Below are 19,573 nucleotides of genomic sequence, written 5' to 3'. Positions count from 1 at the left end.
CCATGGCTGACTGTATGTGGATTGCAACGTCTACTGGAAAGGGACTGACAAAGATGTAGAGGCAAAGCAAAGGAATCAAGTAGAGGTGATGATGACCCAGAGTTTGCCATCAGGAGTTCCAAGCCTGAATACAAGGAAAGCCAGAAGCCTGTCCCTGAATTCAGGACTGTGATCCCCAAAAAGGGTATGGGGGTAAGGCCCATCAGTTGGCTATAGCTACCATGCAGGTGATTCCTTATGCAGATAGCCAACTTGGCTCACTTATTTCTTTAGATATTTATAGGCTGCCATTCTGGCATTAACCTTCCCACTCTGGGCATGCAAGATGGTAGACTTTGTTGGTGTTTGATCTCCCATTCATTGTGATGGGCATGCTGTTTCCACAATACTAGAGGGCTGGCAAATCTTCAGGTCTGGGATCCAAGAGAAAGCAAAGTAATACCGGCTAATTGTGTTTTTTGTCCCCCCCTTGCCCACACTCACTTAGGGCTTGTCCACATGTGAGCACTATGTCACTGCAAATACACTTGTTTACCTTCAGATTTGATCCACACAGCAGGCTCAAGTTGAGCTGCAAAGCTGGTATTTTCTGGCCATTCCCACTCTGTTTGCAAACTGAGCAAGTGCGAGGTTGTTTCACTTGTGTGCAAGCGTCCTTTAAAAAAAAAGTGTATCCTCTCAGGAAGGAAGCATGCAGGTGTGCACTTCTGGAGCACACACTCTCCAGTGTTCATTTTCTGGATATCTGGCAATCTGCACATCCTTAAAACGGATGTGTCAAATGTATGCATTTTTAATGTGGCTTGTTTGTGCAGTTGTATTTTCTGTGCAAATCTGAGTGATCAAAATAAATATATATGTAAGGCCACGCTCCTCCATGCAGGAGTGCACTGGAAATAGTTATGAACACAGCCAGATAAGAAATGGAAGCATGGAGGAAGCAGTGGGCCTGGAGTTTGTAGTAGAAAGTGACGATTGATTTGCCCTCCCCAAAACACCAACACAAATTGTCTGCAACTCTCAGTGGAGCGGTTTGGAGTCCGAATGTCCCCAACTTACCAGATTATCTCCTTTTTGGGTAAACCCCAATTTACAGGGGGAAAGCACTGAGACTGGTGTTGTTTGAGGATAACATTATGTGGATGACGCAAATTAAACAGGAACGCAAATAGCTGCAAGCACAGAGCTGATGAGCCGGAGCTAAATCCTGCTCAGGTGCACACAGCCAAGGCAAGCAGAAAAGTGCCTTTTGTAAGCATCAGCAGAGCCCAGGAGAAATCCTGCTTGCTGCCTTTGCTTGCAAAATGCACCTTTCTTCCCCCCCCCGTCACTTTTGTGATCCTAGCGTAAGGGATATAGACAGGTGGGCAGGACAGCCCTGTCCACCATATGACATGATGTCATGCGATTGACACATGGGTTGTCCCATCCACCTGTCCAAGTTGGCTTGCAGAGATCGTTATCTGGCCCCAGGAGCCAGTAAGGTTCCCCACCCCTGGTGGAGAGGACAATGTCCTAGGACAGCTTTTGCCAACCTGGTACCCGCTAGATGTTTTGGACTGCAACTCCCAAAAGCTTCAACCGGCACAGCTGGTCCCATAGTGAGGATGGAATGTGGGAAGAGTAGAAAGTCCTGGAGTTCTGCATCATGACTCCTGGACAAGTCCTGTAAGGATGGTGCCCTCATAGAGCCTGTGAGTCACCTGACTGATTCAGCAGGTGATCAGATGTCACTTCTGCTGGAAAGCTGTGCTGCCGCCAAAAGTATGTATTACTAGACCTTAACATTTTATATCCATATTACAATCGTCAAAGATCAAAAGTAAAGCTATTTGAGGTAGGATCTTCACTTCATAATGAGTAATTTTTAAAATTTCACTAAAAACTTCCAACCAAAAAGATCTTACAGATGTTCATTTTATTCTTTTTATTTCAAAAATATATAACCTCTTTCTACAACAAAGTGCTGCTTATTATTCCCCAGCAAATGTGTTAAGCGTCCAAGTAACAGAAGCAAACTCCGTTTGATTCCCCTTAATTACTTAATGGTGCTGTGATTTCAGAACATCAGTCCTGCCTTGGCATCAGGCCACTGGCCCATCTAGTCCAGCATCCAGTTCTCAGGGTGGCCTACCAGAGGCCCCAACAGGAAGCCTGCAAGCAGGGTCTGGGTGCAACAGCAGCACTCCCCACTTGCATTTCTCAACAACCGGTATTCAGAGGCCTACTGCTTCCTAGAGTGGAGGCAGAGGATAGCTGTTGTGGCTAGTAGCCATTGCTAGCCTTATCCTCCAAGAATCTTTCTAATCTTTTAAAGCTGTCCAAGCTGATAGCTGTCACAGCACAGTTTGACTATGTGCTCTGTGAAGTACTTTCGTTGGTCTGTCCTGAATTTGTTCAGCTTTATTGGATGGCACAGAGTTATAATATTTTTTAAGTGAGCTTAAAATGTGAAACTGCACATGCTCAGTTGTTTTATTTTATTAAATCAGTGTTGGCAAACTTTTTTTGATCAGGAATATAGAAGCAGTTATAAAGCATGGGATGACTGGGGGCCAGGATGGAGAAATGTTAATTGTGTTACCAACTAAAGAAACACACAGGCTGGCTAAGGCTCCCCTCTCCCCAAGACAATTAAGTCCAGGGCTTAAAGAGCCTACCCCAACCTGGTGGCCAGGGGCTTTGGGGTTTTTTAGTCCAAAGCATCCCTTTAACAAGAACCTCCAAAGGAATGTAAACACAGTGCCTGGGCCCATGTTTGGCCTGCAACCCCCCCCCATTGCTTTTCTATTTAAAAGACAAAAAGTTGGGAAATGTCAATAAAAACGCTATAGTCACATCCGCACCATAGAGTTAAAAGCACTTGTATTCCCTGGGAACCCCTCCCCCCTCCCTCCGAATCGCTTCCCCATTCCTAAGCCCCGTGACGCGTTCTTCCTTCGGAGTCGCCCTCTTCAGAGAGGCAAGAGGTGGGTGGGCTCTAGCTGTCAAGACTCGCCCCACCGACTCGGGTCGGCGCCTCAACCGGAGTCAGCGGCTGTAGCGCCTTCCCACGACCCGAGTCCCTGCGTCTCGGAGCTCTCCCGGATTGGCTCCCGCCCCGGGGCCATGGGCCAATGAGAAGCGCGCGGGGCGGGGCGTCGCCATCCTTCCGGGTTCCGGCTGCGGCTGGTGTCGGGAAGAGGCGAGTCACGTCTGGAGGCGGAGCAGGGGCCGCTGCGGCTCGTCCTTGGCGTCATGGCTTCCTACTTCGAGGAGCACGACTGCGAGCCGGGCTCGGGGCCTCGGGAACAGCTGCACCGCCAGGCCCTCCTGGAGCTGGCCAGGTAGGTAGGTAGGTAGGTAGGTGTCCCTGAAAGCGGGGCAGAGCAGAGCGCCCCCCTCCGTCCCTCCTGCGTCTTTTGGTGGGCGGGCTGGCTGGGGGGATTCTGGGTGCCCCACTAAGGGGCAGAGCAGAAGGACATCCCTAGGTGGGTGGCTCCGCCCCCCGTGGGTTGCATCCCGTGCTAGGCCTCCTCAGAGTGGACCCACTGGAATGAAGAGTCATGGCTTAACGTATTATTATTATTATATTATTATTATTATTATACTAGTTGATTTCTATCCCGTCCTTCCTCCCAGTTGGAGCCCAGAGAGGCTAACAAAAGCACCAAAACACTTTGTTATCTGTCTTCAAGTCGATTATGACTTATGGCGACCCTATGAATCAGCGACCTCCAAGAGCAACTGTCGTGAGCCACCCTGTTCACTTTAACACTTTAAAACATTGTAAAAACAGACTTTAAAATCTATTAAAACAAAACATCTTTAAAAACATTTTTAAAAGCTTAAAAATATATATTTACTTTTACTTTAAAAACATCTTAACTTAGGCCCATTAATTGCAGTGTGTCTACTCTGAGTAGAAATTAGTTGGGGGCGACCCAGGCTACATCCACCCTGGACATTTATTCCACCGTAGACAGCCATGGTTTACCCCGAAGAAGAGGGGGGGGGAGTGTAGTTTGTGAAGGAGACCCCTCTTTCCCTCCCAGAACTACAATTCCCAGAGCTCTCTAGGAAGAGGGACAGACAGTTAAACCCCTCTGGGAATTGTTGCTCCATGAGGGGAACAGGGGGTCTCCTAACATCTCTCAGCACCCTTCGCAAGCTACACTTCCCAGGATTCTTTGGGGGAAGCTGGGACTGCTTCAAGTGGTATCAAGGTCTGGTGTAGATGTGATCCCAGTATCATAGAATAGTGTTGGAAGGAAGGGGCCTGTAAGGCCATCGAGGCCAGTGCCTGGCAATTGCAGATAGACTGCCCGCTGAACCATCATGGCTAAACGCCCTTGGTAGCTGTGTGCCTGGTGCTTTGTGGCATAAAAGAGGACAGGTCCCCACCCGCAAGGAACTGACAGCCTTAAAATTCAACACAGGGACAGGGAAGGAACGGCTGCAGCTCAGTTGGCAGAACGTATGTTTTGAAGGCCCCAGATTCAACCCACGGCACAAGATAGGCGGGCCAACAGTCTGACGCAGTATAAGGCAACTTCCCATGCTCCCACGTTGGGAACAAAAGGCAGTGGGAGACAGGGAAGCAAGTCTGTGGTGGTTTCGGTTTCATGTGCTTTGGCTGGGTTACGTGGGGACCTGGGAGTTGTGGCAAAGGTTTTGCACATAAATGAGCCCAGGAGTGATGTTCAGGATAGAAAATGGAGAGGGTTGCATATTTTCCAGCATTTTGACTGGCCAGTTTTTAAAAAGGGATCCTGGAAATGACAGGCTTAACATTAGTTCCAGGAACAAGCATATGGAAGAATAAGCCTTGCTGAAGCAGAACCAGGACTTCTGCAAATATGCAATGTCAGCTGCTGTTATTGAGAGTTCTTTGAGAGTGTCAGCAAATCCAAATAGGCGATCCTGTTGACATTGTGTACTTAGATTGTTAAAAGCTTTTGGCAACTCCTGTGTAAGGTTAGCAGTTGTGGAATAAGAGAAGAGGTCCTCTTGTGGATCAGTAAGTGGTTAAGAAACAGTAAACGGAGAGTAGGAATAGGACACTTGGGAGTATGTAGACAGTGGAGACCTCCAAGGATCGGCATCTAGATGTGTGCTTTTTAACTTGTGTGTAAATGTTATAGGGTTGGAGATGAGGAATGACGTAGCCAGGCTTGCTGGTGGCACCAAATTGTTCAGGGTGATTAAAACAAAAAGGGATTGTGAAGAGCTCTAAAAGGATCTTTCCAAACTGGGAGAATGGGTGGTAAAATGGCAAATGCAATTCAGTGTAAGCAAGTGTAAAGCAATGCACATCAGCGCAAAAAATCTTAATTTTGCATATTCACATACGGGGTTTGAACTGGTGGTGACTGACCAGGAATGAGACCTTAGTGTTGTAGTGGATAGCTTGATGAAGATGTCCAGCCAGGGGTCATTAAGAAAGGGTCTGAAAATAAAACTGCTGATATTCTAATACAACTGTCCTTGGAATATTGCATACAGTTCTGGTTGCCTACCTCAAAAAGGATATTGTAGAGCTGGAAAAGGTTCAGAAAAGGTCAGTCAAAATGATCAAGGGGATGGAGTGACTCCCCTATGAGGAAAGGTTACCACATTTGGGGCTCTTTAGGAGACAAGGCAAGTAAGATGAGACATGATAGAGGTGTATAAAACTATACATGGTATGGAAGTGGATCTGGAGAAGTTTTTGTCACAAGAGGGCCAGGATCTCCCCTCGATCATCCCAGAGTGCAGAACACGAAATAACGGGCTCAAGTTGCAAGAAGACAGAGTTTGAGTAAACATCAGGAAAAACTTCCTAACTGTTAGAGCGGTATGACAATTGAACCAATAACCAAGGGTGGTGGTGGGTGACACTGGAGGCATTCAAGAGGCAGCTTGACAGCCACCTGTCAGGGATGCTTTAAGTTGGATTCCTGCATTGAGTAGGGGGTTGGACTCAATCGCCTTATTGGCCCAACTCTTTGATTCTATGATTCTCTTTTCTCTCTCCCTTCTAATATCAACAAATCAGGGCCATAAGATGAAGATGAATGTTGGGTGATTCAAAAGAAAATCCTTCTTCACACAGCAGATAGTTGAAACGATGGAATTTGATTCCTCAGGAGGTAGTGACAGCCACCAACTTGGATGACTTAAAAAAAGGATTAGACAGATTAATGGAGGATCAGTGAAGCAGAACATAGTCATGGTGGTAGCAGCCATTGAGTTTGCCTTGGAATACCAGTTGCTGGGAATCGCAAGAGGAGAGAGTGGTTGTTGCGCTTGGGTCCTGTTTGTAGGCTTCACTTAAGCCTCTGGCTGACCACAGTCTTTCCTTTCGGGAAAACGTGTGTCTTTTTTCCTTCAGGAAGAAAACAGCAACCCAGCCTCTTTTTTTTTTTGTCTGCTGCTCCCAGTGAGCAGAGGAGACCCCCAGTTGTTCAAACGGGCCCTTTCTTATCTTGTGGTTTCAGTTACAAGCTCTCTAATGGCTCAGAGAACCAAGGGAAAGGGAACCAAGGAAGTGCTGCTGACTCTTGTTTTTTCCAACACATGAAGGTCTCTCTTCAATGGCCTGGAGATAGATGTGGGCTTCCTGGAGAGTGAAGACTGGGACCACCGGCTCCCGCCACCGGCTGCCAAGCAAGCTGTAGAGAGCCTTCCTTCAGTACCCATTACCCCACAGCAGGCAGGTCAGAGAATGGGTTTTACACTGGATTGTGTTGTTGGTCTTGCATATCTCAGCGCTTCAAGAGTTCTGCCTAGAAAATAATCTGGACCAGCCTCCAGATGTTTTGAACTACAACTCCTGTCTGCTCCAGCCAGCATGGCCCTGTTAAGAAACCAGCGAGAATTTGGGTGTCTATGAAGTTAGTCCTAAGAGGGTTTTGAAGAGCACGCAACCTATTTCCATGGAAGAGATGGGCCAGATGTTGGGTGGGATGGGAGTTGCTGAGCTGCAGGCATGAAAGTGGCCTTCTGCTCTGGGGACGTCAGTTACAACATGCTGATGATCTCCACCCACAATGGTGCCAACTGTGCCGCTCTACCAAATCCAGCAGCAATAAGATGTATGTCCCTCATTGTCTGCCTGCCTCTTTTTCTGCTTCTGCTCAGTTAGCCAGCGGCAGCTTCTGCTCTTCCTGGCAGCCTGGGTCTTGTTTGTACACTCATGGCTCTTTTGTTGTTAAAATCATGACAAAATTCAACCCATCAACTTTTTATTTATTTACTTATTTTGTTATTCCATTTGTGTCCCGCCTTTCCTCCAGGGAGCTCAAGGTGGCATACATGGTTCTCTCCCCTCTCTGTATAATCCTCACAACCCTGTGAGGTAGGTTCACTCATGGCTGAGTGGGGATTTGAACCCTGGTCTTCCAAGTCCAGCACTGTAACCCCTACACCATGTCCCCAGTGTATTATTATTGTTGTTAATATTTATCATTATTATTATTAGGTTTGTTTCTGACTGGTGATACTTCAGGGCAGAATCTGGCACAAAATGTAATGACTCTCAGGTTAAAAACAATGAGGATTAAACTTTAGATGTTCTGCTGGTGTCTGTTGAACGCTTTGGTATCTGGAGGGTGGAGTATTTGTGCTGTGTGATCACCCATCATGTGTCCCCCACATTGTCAAAAAAATATTTTATTTTATTAGTATTATTATACCAAAATCTGCAGACATCATATTGTGAATAAAGCAAATCCATTGAGTAAAGTAAAATTGCTAGCGTGGGAGTTGAGTCTTCTTGGGGCCTAAATTGCAGGATTTTTGAGTTCAGGGTTTGAAAAGCATTGTTGTGGGAGGAGAGCCAGCCTGACGCAGTTGTTTGTTTTTTCTGTTCCCTTCTCCACCCCTTTGGTGGGTCAGATAAAGGCCTGAAGTGTCCGGTATGCCTGCTTGAATTCGAGGAGGAGGAGGTGGTGAGGAAGATGCCCTGTCAGCACCTCTTCCACAAAGGCTGCATTCTTCCCTGGCTTGGAAAGGTGGGCATTGGGAGATACCCTCCTTGGTCCTCTGACGATGGGGAGGTTTCACCATCTCTTTTTCAGGACATTGATGCTATCTCCTTTCTTCTTGCCCAGACCAACTCCTGCCCCCTCTGCCGTCACGAGCTGCCCACTGACAATGAGCAATATGAAGAGTACAAAAAGGACAAGGTGGGCGTCAAATGCGGTGGGCACCTGTAGGGACACGGTGTGTGCGGAGGAGCACATCTCATTGTTGGTGCACTCTGTGTAAGCCAGGGAGACCTTGTTATTATTATTATTATTTGGCTTGATTGGCCACATTATCCTGTGGACAACCTTCTGGAGGCCACATGTTGGGTGGGTGGGGCCAGAGGCATTAATACCATGTTGGCCTTTATTTTTAAGGTGCGGCGGGAGCAGCAAGCACACCGGCTGGAGTACCTCCATGGTGCAATGTACACGTGACAAAGGCAGGCCCTCTCCTCCTCCTCCACAAGGGCGTCAACGACAACCCCGTCCAAAGTTGTCAGGGACCAGAATGCCTCTGGGGCCAAGAAAGGCAGCAGCCACCCCCCACTTCCTAAAGTTTGTTACACTTCAGGAATAAATGTCCCCAGCCTTGATTAATGTTTCCTTTGCTATACAAGTAGGGTCATTGGGGTGCATTTTGGGATAGCCAAGTTTGTACATGGTGGCGTTTTCTCCTTTGGGGAATGGAGTAGCCCTGGAACCTGACTGACATGGCTTGGGTGGAGATGGCTGAGGGTTGGGGCCAGGATAGCTTAAAATGCTTCCTCAGAGTTTGTTTATATGCCCCTTTTACCCCTCTTTGTTTCTTGCCCTTTCCTTTCCTTTTACTAGGGGTGCGGAACCTCCAGCACGCCAACCACATTTGGCCTGCCCACCTGACTTCATATATGACATCAGGTGTGGGGCAGGTAAGGGCGGGGCTTGGCCAAAAGGCTCTTTGCAGGCACTGCCAATTACAGTACCTGCAAATCCCCTTGCCCAGCGCTTCCAAGTGTCCGGCAGCCAGGTGGTTGGCTGTTTGGGGAGCAGGAGGTCAGTCAGCTGCTGACAACATTCTCGTGGTTCTGGTTCGGTGGCCCCGAAAGGTTCCTCACCACGACATTCCACTGTGCAATTTCCTGCACAAGTCCCATATATAGTTTAGTGTAGCTGGAAATGGGAACATCATCAGCCATGCCTGAATATAACAGGGAGCTATTTATAGTAATGGCTCTCCTGTCAGCCAAAGTGGCCAGTGGTCAAGGATAATGGGAGTTGCAGCCCAGGAGTCTCTGGCCACTGGTCATGTGTGTCCCCCCCCCCTCCGAGGTCTCTGTGCTTAAGATGGAAGCAGAGATGTAGTTTGGATACTCCCATTTTGGATACCCTTGAATCCTGTTTGTGCAAATAATGATTGTGAAGCGCACAGGCCCTAGGATACAAGTCTGATATGGAGACAGGCTATTCCCAATCCACCCTATATATTTATCGCTGTGTGGGAAGAAAGGCAGCAGAATTGGACCGTCACTTTGGCAAGCAAATAACAGAATAAACCCAGGTGAAGAAAAGGTCATTTTAATACCTGCTTGAATCAAATCCCTTGGCATGGGTGATCATGGTCTAAGCTGGGAGAGGGCAACCTGTGGTTCTCCAGGTGTAGCTGGATCACATCTTCCATCATCCCCAGCCAGCAGCCTGACCACTGCTGTCCATGCGCTAGTAACCCCCAGGCTGGATTACTGTAATAGGCTGTATGTGGGGCTGCCCTTGAGGTTGGTCCAGAAGCTGCAGCTGGTGCAAAATGCGGCGGTGAGGCTGCTCACTGGGGCAGGGTATCATTAACATGCACCCCGCTGCTGAAAGAATTGCAATGGCTGCCCATTACCTACTGGGCTAAATTCAAGGTTCTGGTTTTGGTATACAAAGCCCTATACAGCTTAGGACCTGAAAGATTGTTTTACCCCTTATAATGTCCAGTTGATCATTGCACTCTGCAAGTGAGAGCTTCCTGCAGATAGCATCTTAGCAGGAGGTCTGTTCTACACAACATAGGAAGCGGACCTGTGGTGTCATGGCACCAACACTTTGGAATTCCCTCCCCTTAAATATTACACAGGTGCCACCTGTTATCTTTTTGGTGCTTGCTGAAGACCTTTTTCAGCTTTAGAGTGGGAACCTTATCCTAGTCTGTTGGAACCGCTTTTAAAGATGTGTTTAAATATTTTTTTCCTGTGATTTTTGATGTTTTTAGTGTTTTGTCTCTTGTTCTGTGCTTTTTTTCCTGGGAGGAAAGGCAGGATAGAAATTTAATAAATAGCAGCAGCAGCATAGGCAGATGGATCTGCCACTGGTGTGCGGGATTGTGCCACATCCCAATCCTCTGATTTCTCGAAGTATTTAATTGCTGTGACCAAAGTGGAGGAAATGTAAGCAGCTGCCTTCATCAGGATTTGTCTGTCTGGCTCAGTGCATCATCTACCAGGGCTGGAAGTAGCTCTATGGGGTATTGGCACAGAAAAAGCCTTCTGTCTTCTCCATCAGATAACCAAGTTAGTCTTAACCAGAGGTGACAGGGCATGAACCTGGGACCTTCTGCATGGAAACGTGGTAGTCCGTTCTTGAGCTATGACACCTCCCTGTATCTTCACCTCTAGGGAAACACTGGTGTTTAGGGTTGCCAGGTTCCTGGCCTGAGACTGATCCTGTATCTTTAGGAGAAGAGGAAGTCAGCCAAGTGCAGGTGTTCTTGCAATGCTGTAATGGGAAAAACCACAAGGTGGAATTCTCCCTTTCCACTGCACAACTTTTAAAGATACAGAAGACCTCTTTGTTGCCAGGCCCGGCCTCCCAGAGGTCTTCTGTATCTTTACAAGTTGTGCAGGGGGAAGGGAGAATTCCACCTTGTGGTTTTTCCATTTACGGGGTTGCAAGAACACCTGCACTTGGCTGACTTTCTCTTCTCCTAAAGATACAGGATCAGTCTCAGGCCAGGAACCTGGCAACCCTACTGGTGTTACTAGGAAATCGGGAGCCGCCTGAAGGCCCTACTTTTGATCATGACTGCCTCACCCCTGGGCAAGTGCTGACTGCACGCAACTGGTTTACAAAGGTGTCTAGGAATTAGCAAGTTGGGCAGAGGGGCCTGCATTGGTTCCTACAGGCTGCCTCATGGATCCTTATGATCTGCACCTCCTGTCCATCTTTAAGATTCTTTCAACAGTTGAGAAACATTTTTATTACATGCTGCAAATGTGGGTAACGTAGATGATGAAGCTGTGTATGTGGAGGAATGCAAAACTGCGCATTTCCTCTTAAAAAGTTCAGGTTCCAAGCAGCTGCTGGCTGCAGAAAAGTAGGCCCATTTTTCTTCCCCTGGTACACTTAAGATTACCTAGAGCAGCATTGCCCAAATGAGCGTCCTCCAGTTGGACTGCAGCTCCCCTTAGCCAATGGTCAAGAATTGATGGTGGTGTAGTCTAGCTGCTCTGGAAGCATACATGCCCATTCTCTGGCTGGTTGAGGCTGCTCTCTTACCCCCCCCCCAAAAAAACATGGGGTCTGGCAATCGTAATCTTTGTACTAGTACCCTGTGAACATACCTTCATCCAGGAAAGAGTGAGGCGGGGCACAATGGCACATGAGTTTAAGCTACGGAAAGGAGCAGAGGCAAGGTTGTTTCAGAGCAGGAACCTGCTTTAGCTATATTGCAGCTGAGGGACAGACTTCTGCCCGCAGGTGCTCCTAACCCTGCTGTTACTCCTGCCCTTGATCTCATAGAGCCAAGTGCCTGAAAGCACCTGGTGGTGCAAAGGGCTTAAAACAGGAGTGGGTAACCTTTGCCCCAAGGATTGCAAATTTGCAAGGGGGAAAGCAGCAAAATTAGACCACCAAACTAGGAGGCCTAGCCCTGGCTTAAAAGGGTTCACAAGCAGCATTCAGAGCGGAGATGACCGGTGTCAGGGGTCAGCCCACTAATAGTGAAAGGAACTGAAAACTGCTACAATTGTAACCAAATACAAACCTATGCCAATCTTTTTTCCTTTTGTCTTGGTGCCATTTCAAAGCAGTAACAGCATCTGCCCCCTGCTGCTGCCATCACCATGAAGCCTCTCTCCTTTCTCGAGGGCCTGCTTCCTCACTAAGTGACAAAAGTGGCCTGGGGTGGTGGACTGGCCACTTGCCTGCTCCTGGCAGCCCACTCCAGGCTGAGCTCGGGGTGCCCGAGATCATAGAAGCAGCCACTAAGGGAGGAAGCGGCAGCATATTGCTTGTGACTCGTTTGACACGGCTGCTGTACACAGACACCCACACATAGAATGTATATATCAGACAAGGCAGTCCTGGTCCAATACAACTCTCTTTATACACATTTCATATATAGAGATATATAAAAAAAGTCTAAAAAATACCAAAACCGTTTACCCAAAGAAAGCAGCTCAGACTTTGGGGGCTGCGCAACAGAAGCGGCTCCTTTTCCCTCCCAATGCAGCCCAGGTAACAAGAAGAGACCACGTCTTGGGGGATGTGCCAAGATGCCGGGATGGGGGCATTAGTCTTTTCTCCTACGACAGTCCCACTTTGTTGCTTCTCTCTTCCCCCCCCCCCTTTTCCATTGTTTTTGCGGACCACATTATTTCTTAGAGGTTAGGATATGGGGGGGGGGGTCTCCCGAAGGGTAGGGGCCATCCTTCATTAACTAAAGCCACTTGTTCCCTGCCCTCTTGCTAAAAAGCAGCTCTTGTAGGTCTATCACTCTAAAAGGAAAAGTAGGTGAGGAACGGCAGTGAGACGCAATCGTCTGCAGGCACCCAAACAGTCTCCCATGCATGTGTGGGACACTACAGTCAGTCTCCTTATGAATGAGTCTGGACACAGAGGTTTCCTTTGGCACTGAGTCGCTGGCCCCGAGGGGCGGCAAGAGTTCAGGCTCTATAGCAACCTTCCCCAAGTTGCTGCCTTGCAGGTGTTTTGGACTACAACCCATCTGCCTCAGCATCATACGGCCATACTGGTTAAGAGCAGTAGTGTAGTGGCAAATTCAGAAGTGCAGGGACCCTTCGTTCTAGTCACAGCAACACACCCTCCCCCCTTTTTCCTTTTTTGCTGCTGGGTTAAGAATGAGATCCTTGTTAACGCCTTCTCCCACAACAACAGACAGCCCCAGGAACCAAAAAGCATGAAAGGGGAGTATTGGCTACTGAAAAGAGTCTTACCAGTGGCTTACTCACCTCCTTTCCCTCTGACTGGCACTAATCAGCAAGGAAGCATGTTGGAAGCCTCCTCAGTGGCGAACACCCACCCACCCATCATGCTGATAGGCTCATAGGATGCTGGAGACACAGGGACCCTGCTCCCAAAAAAGTAAGGAGTCTTAGAAACACACACCCCGCCCCTACATCCCTGGCTGGAACTGGGAGCTGTTGTCCAAAACACCTGCAAGGCAGCAGCTTGGGGAAGGCTACTTTACAGCAAGCCTAGCTGTCAGCCGAGAGGCAGGGAAGGTCACCATGATGCAAGGTACAGGTGGGGGCTGTTTTGAGAGTTCTGCCCCCTCCCAGAACAATTTCTGTGCAGGGCTTTTAGAGAAGCAGGCACTGTCTCTTCCTCCTTAAATGGTGGCACTGAGCAAGGACGGTGTGGAGTGGTGATTATAGCCATAATACTTCCTTTTAAAAAAAAATCTTTTGGTACAAAATTAAAACCATCAGGAGGAAAAAAAGGCGCCCCTCTTCCCCCATTGGGGGAAAAAAAGGTAGCCTATTGAAGCTGCAGCATAGGATGGAAAAGCAAACCACCCCTTTCTGCCTCATATCATGGCAATGCTTTCAGGGTTACAGTTAAGATGAGTGGAGGTGCTGCTGCTGCCAGGAGACTTGCACCCCCTGCTGTTCGAATGCTGCAGCGCAGCCACCATGGTGTCATTGGAGACGGCACCAAACTCATAGGTGAAAGTGCCATAGAAGATAAGGATGTCGATGACAAAGACCCACTCGCAGATGGCGGCCAGGTGTTGCAGGAGGAAGCTCTCATGGATGAAGAAGATGCCACCTGCAGGAGCGTCAAGGAAAGACAGGAGACCTGTGCCGTTGCAGGCAGGAATGGATTGGTTTGGTTCTGCGGCTGGAAAGGGTGGCCTCTCTTAGGACTAGGACCTACTGGTAGATCTCTGGCTGATTGGCTCTCAGGTTGTCTAGCAACAAAGTGAGAGTTGTCATCTCAGGCTCCTGAAATGAAAAAAGCTCACCAGGAGTTTTTTTTGTTTTGTTTGAAAAGGACAATAAGCTCAGTGAGCTCAGTTCTGGTACTGAAACACTCCAAGGCTCAGCACCTGTATGCAAGTCTTTTGTACCTGGCACTTGGTTGGTAGAGTGGGGGGGGGGGGGTCTGGTAAAGAAAACTAGACCTGATGTCTGCCCTCCCAAGTCTCCTAGGTGCGACAGAAACTGATGACATAACCCATTTGGGCCCAAGTGGCTCTTAGGACTCTGCTCCCCAAGCCCAGGGTATGGTCTGAAGGCAGATACGCCTCCATTTTCCTGAAGCCACTAAGCAGGTATGGCTCCAGCTAGTCTCTGGCTGGGAGATCACCTGAGAACAACATGCAGACCATCTTGGCTTCCATGACAGAAGGTAGGGTGGAAATGTACATATTTATTTATACCCTGCCTTTCTTTTCATGCTAGAAACCCAAGGCGGCTTACATATGGTTCCCAGGCGGTCTTCCCATCCAGGCACTGACCAGACCTGAGCCTGCTTAGCTTCAGCAGGGTGCTGGCCTCAGGTGCCTTCAGACCACAGCCTGGGACGGGTAGGAAATGTAGCGAAATAAACAATTAAAATACTTGTGATATGAGAAACCAAGATCTGCTTACAGATGTATTCACTTTCCACCCAGGGTTTGGTCAAATGCTACAGGGAACTAAGATACCTGTGTAAAAGGGAATGGCTGCAATGTAAAACTACAGACCCCAAGTAGAACAAGATTAGGCCCACGAAGTATGTGGTAGGTTAGAGAATGTGCCCGCAACTATGCCTAGGCAGTTCTTTAAGCATGTAAACTATAAATGCCCCAAACCACAGACAGCAAACCTGTGGCCCTCCAGGTGATGTTAGATTCCAACTACCAACCTCTAGCCAGCATGGCCAACAGTCAGGGCAATGGCAGCTAGAGTCCAACAACATCTGGTGAGCCACAGGTTCCCCATCCCTGGCCAGAAGAGTAGCACAGGGGCAAGGTGGGGCACCCAGATAAGACAAGGGCAAGCTGAAGAGACATAAGACAACCCAGCCATGGCGAGGCCCTTCAAGTGATCCTCAGGAGAGGAAGTCCCTGCGAGAGGGAAGGGAATTCTCTGCACCGTGGGTCTCTCTCCCTGCCCTCCACCACCAAGAGGCCCAGCCTCCGCAGCCAGAAAAGGATACTCAGGACAAGGGAAATTAAGGCCACAGTAGTAAGGAAGACACGCAGATGCGCCATCCAGAAGTCCAGGGTGGAGATGGCAACGTGGTAGGAGAGGACACACTGGAGGCAGACAAAAAGCAGCCCTGCTGGGAAGGCAACACCGGCTCCGATGTAGTGAAGGGATTTGGCGTGGTCCACCTAAAGCACAGAGACAGCCCAAGCACAGGCACTGAAGCAATCGTGGTCCCCTGTGGAAGCCCTGCCTTTCCCAATAATTAAAAAGAGGGAACAGAGCAGGACTCCCTATTACATTTCTAGGCCATTAGGAAAGCCCGTCCCAAAATTCCTTGGGCCAATCGAGTCAAATGGCACCCTCACCTGCCTCTGCTGACAAACACAGGCCACAATCTACGAAGGAAATTCTTCTGCACAAAGTCTCGCTACAATAAGAATGGCTGTGCAAAGAGACTCTCGCCGTGCTTTGCAGGAAGGCCCCCTTGCCAGCAGCTCCAAGTCACCCCTTCCCCCTCTCCACAGCACACCTCGTGAATATGTTAGGTTGCCCTAACGCATCATTCATGGGGGGCTGCCTTGTAAAATGGTTCAGAAAATGAAGTTGGGGCAAAATTATTAACTGGGAGTGGATGTACGGAACAGATTCTGCCAGTTTTTGAATAGTTACACTAGCTTCCACTCCATCTTCAAGTACAATTCAAAGGGCTGGTCTTGACCTCCAAAGCTCAAAATGGCTTGGAACAAGTGCCTGTACCCACATAAATCTAGCTGGAGGCTGAGGTTAGTTTAGCAGTCTTTGTCACCTTCAGAAGGGAGGCGCGGTCTCTCTGTTGCAATACCATTCCTAATTCCACCTCTGGAATTCCCTTTCTTGTCAGGTTTGCCCGGCACTCTATTATTGGCCCAGGCTTTTTACATATTGGGGTGGCATTATAGTGGCACTTTATTCTACCACTCTGCTGTTACTTGCTGCAAAGAGGGCTAGAAATGCTCTGAATAAGTAACATCTCTATCCTGTGCTTCTCCCTTCTCTTGCCCTCAGGGTCTTCCACTCCTCCCCCAGGATGGCACTTCCAAATGGGACACAGCCCCTCCCCCATCTCAGCCAACCTGGAAATTGCCAACCATGACCAGGCCAGCAGCGTTGGTACAGCCTGTGATTAGCGCCGTTGTGTTCACCCAGGAACTGTGGCTGTGTTCTATCAGCAGTCCATAGCGCAGGAAACAGATCACCACCACTGTTGGGGGAAGCAAGAGATGGTTCAGGAGACGGCTCCATGGATTCTGCTCCAAGTTATGGTACAAACTCTGCTTGAAAGTGCAATGCAGCACAGCACACCAGCCCTTCAGATACGGCTATTTCCCCACAAGTTACAAGATACACTGTGTAGGCACTGAGACTCCGTAGAATTGCAAAAGACGTGCAGGATATGGCAATGGGTGCAGAATCCAGCTTCCTCATCATGTCAGCTTTTTTCCCAACAAAAAAAGCACACCTCACATTCTTGTTGCTGCAAAGATGTGGGAAATGCCAAATGGAATCTCAGGAGTCAGGGCTGAGAGTGAATATAGGTTTCAATGGAGATAAGTTTCAGTGCCCATGAACACCTTTCATGAATTGAAAAGCCAAAAATAAATTAAGCAAATTTACTATATTCGTATAATTTACACAGGCCAAAGAATTCAGTTTATTTGGCGCACACTAGATTGTCTGGGCACCATAAATGACATGGAGCCCTGCGTATAAGCTAAGGGCAGACCTAGAGCTCCCCGCATCTTAAAAGAAAAGTCTGCTAAGCAGGATTCATTTTATTTCAGAAATTTATATTGCACTTTGCTGGCCTGCTTCCACCTCCACATTTTTGATAGCACTATGCATGAAGAAAAAGGAAAGGAAAAAAAGCCACTGAGCTTTTTTGTCAGCATGAAAATGTGCAGAAAGGCTTTTAGCAGACATGGCTGTTTCCAGGAAGACATCTGTCAACCTCCAGGATGCCCCTCCCAGAGCAGCACTGTGCCTTGAGCAGCTAGGTGGGGTTTCCCCTCAGTCCCACAGGCTCTTCACAATACAACTTTTAGTGACATTTGGCAGGCACATGCCATTTCCTCTACAAATAGAACGACATTCTGTACACCTCCTGAAGGCCAGACACCCACTCTGGAAATCCCTGCTCTCTTTTGGGGCTTGTGTCCTGGGAAGATGATCCTTCAGGGAGGAATAGAGACACTGCCAACTGACACTAGGTGGCCCACCTTTGGGGGAAAAGGGCAAGCAGGACTTACCCATGAAAGCCCCAACATTCCCGATAAGACTGAAGAGACAACTTTCCGGAGGATATGTGCCACATTTACTGCAGGAAAGAAGACGAGAGTTAGCAAGGCTGAGAGAAACCAGCGAGGACGCACCCGACAGATTTGCTTCAGTGTTGCCCAACTTATGAACTGCTCGAGTCCTAGGAAGATACCACACCTGGAAAAGCAGCCATTTCTGCATAGCCTGTACCCACGCTGAACTCCAGCCAGAACTGGCTCTCCCGCCCCCATCCCAAGAAGGGATGCAGTGACAGCTGCTGCCCACAGAGCAGCTCCATTAGGTCTTCACAATCCCAAGCTTCTTTCTACTGCACCTGATCAAAGGGACATCCTCCAAGGTGCAACAGCTTTTGGGGTATCCATGCTTGGCAGGATCAGTAGAGCAGGACTCATTGTATGACCTGTAACAGTTTAGACAGGTTAGCTGGTATTGCAAGGGGCTCTGGGAAGGAATAAATACAGCAAACAAGACCAGTCTTACAGGGCTCAGAACTGTAGGAAGATCGCAAGATTAGGAACATACAAAGCTGCCTTATACAAAGTCAGATCACTGGGACATCTGATACAGTATTGTCTACACTGACTGGCAGCAGCTCTCTGGGGCCATTCCCAGCCCTACCTGGAGATGCCAAGGATTGAACCTGGGGCCTTCAGCTGTTTCGCCACTGAGCAGTATTCAATGCTACTCCAAGTAGACCCACTGAAGTTAACAGGTGTTTATTTCAATGGGTCTACTCTGAGTGGGATTTAACTGAATACAACCCCACAATTCTGTCCTCTTGTTTTTTGGAAGGACTTACCAGTTCTCAACGGGACACACGTGGTGGTTCATCACTGCCATGGCATACCTGCAAGAAGCAGAAGCGGGCTTTGCTGAGAGCGGTGTGTGGCACACCAGACTGGAAAAAGAGAGTTAAGGCTGGACTGGGCTGAACCAAAGATGTGTGAACAGAGCAGTAAAATGGGGTTCATCAACAAGAATATTACAATACAATCACAACCATATACTATCCTCCCCATCTGCACCTTCTCAAGTTGACATCCCCAAACAAGTTTTAAAAGCCTCGCATATGGCAGGATGCACCGGAAACACCTCCTGCACAGTTCCACTGAAATGAATGGGAACAGGGTTCTGTAAGATGTTCAAGGGCAGCCTTTTTGTGCAGAGAATTCAGGTCTACTGGCAGCAGGCATCTTTAAGCTGTTCCAAAGGCCAACACAGCTCATCCAGATGCCCCAAGTGGGACAAAGGTGAAGACAAACATTTCCCCTTCCCCAGGCTCCTTAGAGGGCTTGTGCAGTATTTTAAAAACCCCAGAAGGATTCCAAGGGTTTCATCTCTCCCTTCCCTTTTTCTCCCTCTCTCACAACACTAGAATATTGGAGGAATCAGGACGGACAAAAGGAAGGACTTCTTCATGCAGAGTATAGTTAAAACTATGGAATTCAAGAGGCAGCGATGGCCGTCAGCTTGGATGGCTTTCAAATGGAAGCAGGCAAATTCATGGAGGATAAGGCTTGCAATGGCTACTAGCCATGATGGCTCTGCTCTGCTTCCATGGTCAGAGGCAGCAAGCTTCTGAATTCCAGTTGCTGGGAACAGCAGGAGGGGAGAGTGCTATTGTGTGCAGGTCCTGCTTGCAGGCTTCCCATGAGCAACTGGTTACACACCCTGAGAACAGGATGCTGGACTACAGGGGCCATTGGCCTGATCCAGCAGGCTCTTCTTAAGATTCCCTAAACGCCAAGGGTGCTAGAGAGGCGCTGATGTTAAGCTGGGCCCATCGAGCTGTGTCTCAGAAATCCCCTTCAGTCCAGTCCGAGAATGATTGCCCCAGCTCTCTCCTCTGGATGAAAAGGACCTGGATCAAGATGT

The 19,573-nt window shown here is 48.5% G+C and overlaps 2 protein-coding genes across 5 annotated transcripts in view; one reads left to right on the top strand and one right to left on the bottom strand.

The window, feature by feature from the left end:
* Nucleotides 1–2,998: 2,998 nt before the first annotated feature.
* RNF181 (ring finger protein 181) lies at nucleotides 2,999–8,581 on the top strand. Of its 2 annotated transcripts, none has more exons than XM_061593098.1 (5): nucleotides 2,999–3,326; nucleotides 6,544–6,677; nucleotides 7,858–7,973; nucleotides 8,073–8,225; nucleotides 8,364–8,581. In XM_061593098.1, the coding sequence occupies exons 1-4, from the start codon at nucleotides 3,238–3,240 to the stop codon at nucleotides 8,175–8,177; spliced, it is 444 nt and encodes a 147-aa protein (XP_061449082.1). In that variant the 5' UTR covers nucleotides 2,999–3,237; the 3' UTR covers nucleotides 8,178–8,225; nucleotides 8,364–8,581. The 2 variants fall into 2 exon arrangements, with proteins under 2 accessions (XP_061449082.1, XP_061449081.1); XM_061593097.1 differs by having other exon boundaries at nucleotides 3,008–3,326; nucleotides 8,073–8,147.
* A 4,038-nt stretch (nucleotides 8,582–12,619) lies between these two features.
* The window catches only part of TMEM150A (transmembrane protein 150A), a 15,509-nt gene continuing 8,555 nt past the window's right edge, over nucleotides 12,620–19,573 (bottom strand). For all 3 annotated transcript variants that reach the window (XM_061593045.1, XM_061593046.1, XM_061593047.1), the window contains exons 3-8: nucleotides 18,498–18,545; nucleotides 18,012–18,098; nucleotides 17,668–17,735; nucleotides 16,495–16,622; nucleotides 15,390–15,567; nucleotides 12,620–14,015 (exon numbers count right to left, since the gene is read on the bottom strand). In XM_061593045.1, coding sequence (XP_061449029.1) covers nucleotides 13,774–14,015; nucleotides 15,390–15,567; nucleotides 16,495–16,622; nucleotides 17,668–17,735; nucleotides 18,012–18,098; nucleotides 18,498–18,545 — 751 coding nt within the window. In that variant the 3' untranslated portion in view covers nucleotides 12,620–13,773. The remainder of the gene's footprint in view (nucleotides 14,016–15,389; nucleotides 15,568–16,494; nucleotides 16,623–17,667; nucleotides 17,736–18,011; nucleotides 18,099–18,497; nucleotides 18,546–19,573) is intronic.

The sequence above is a fragment of the Rhineura floridana genome, chromosome 12 (assembly GCF_030035675.1).
Source record: "Rhineura floridana isolate rRhiFlo1 chromosome 12, rRhiFlo1.hap2, whole genome shotgun sequence".
Taxonomy (NCBI): Eukaryota; Metazoa; Chordata; class Lepidosauria; order Squamata; family Rhineuridae; genus Rhineura; species Rhineura floridana.
This window is presented reverse-complemented; position numbering and strand designations above follow the sequence as displayed.

Excerpts from the sequence above, each read along its gene's own strand:
- RNF181 (XM_061593097.1), top strand. The coding sequence starts at position 3,238 with ATGGCTTCCTACTTCGAGGAGCACGACTGCGAGCCGGGCTCGGGGCCT. Across the intron at positions 6,678-7,857 it reads CATTACCCCACAGCAGGCAG|ATAAAGGCCTGAAGTGTCCG; the intron begins GTCAGAGAATGG and ends TTGGTGGGTCAG. Across the intron at positions 8,148-8,363 it reads AAGAGTACAAAAAGGACAAG|GTGCGGCGGGAGCAGCAAGC; the intron begins GTGGGCGTCAAA and ends TTTATTTTTAAG.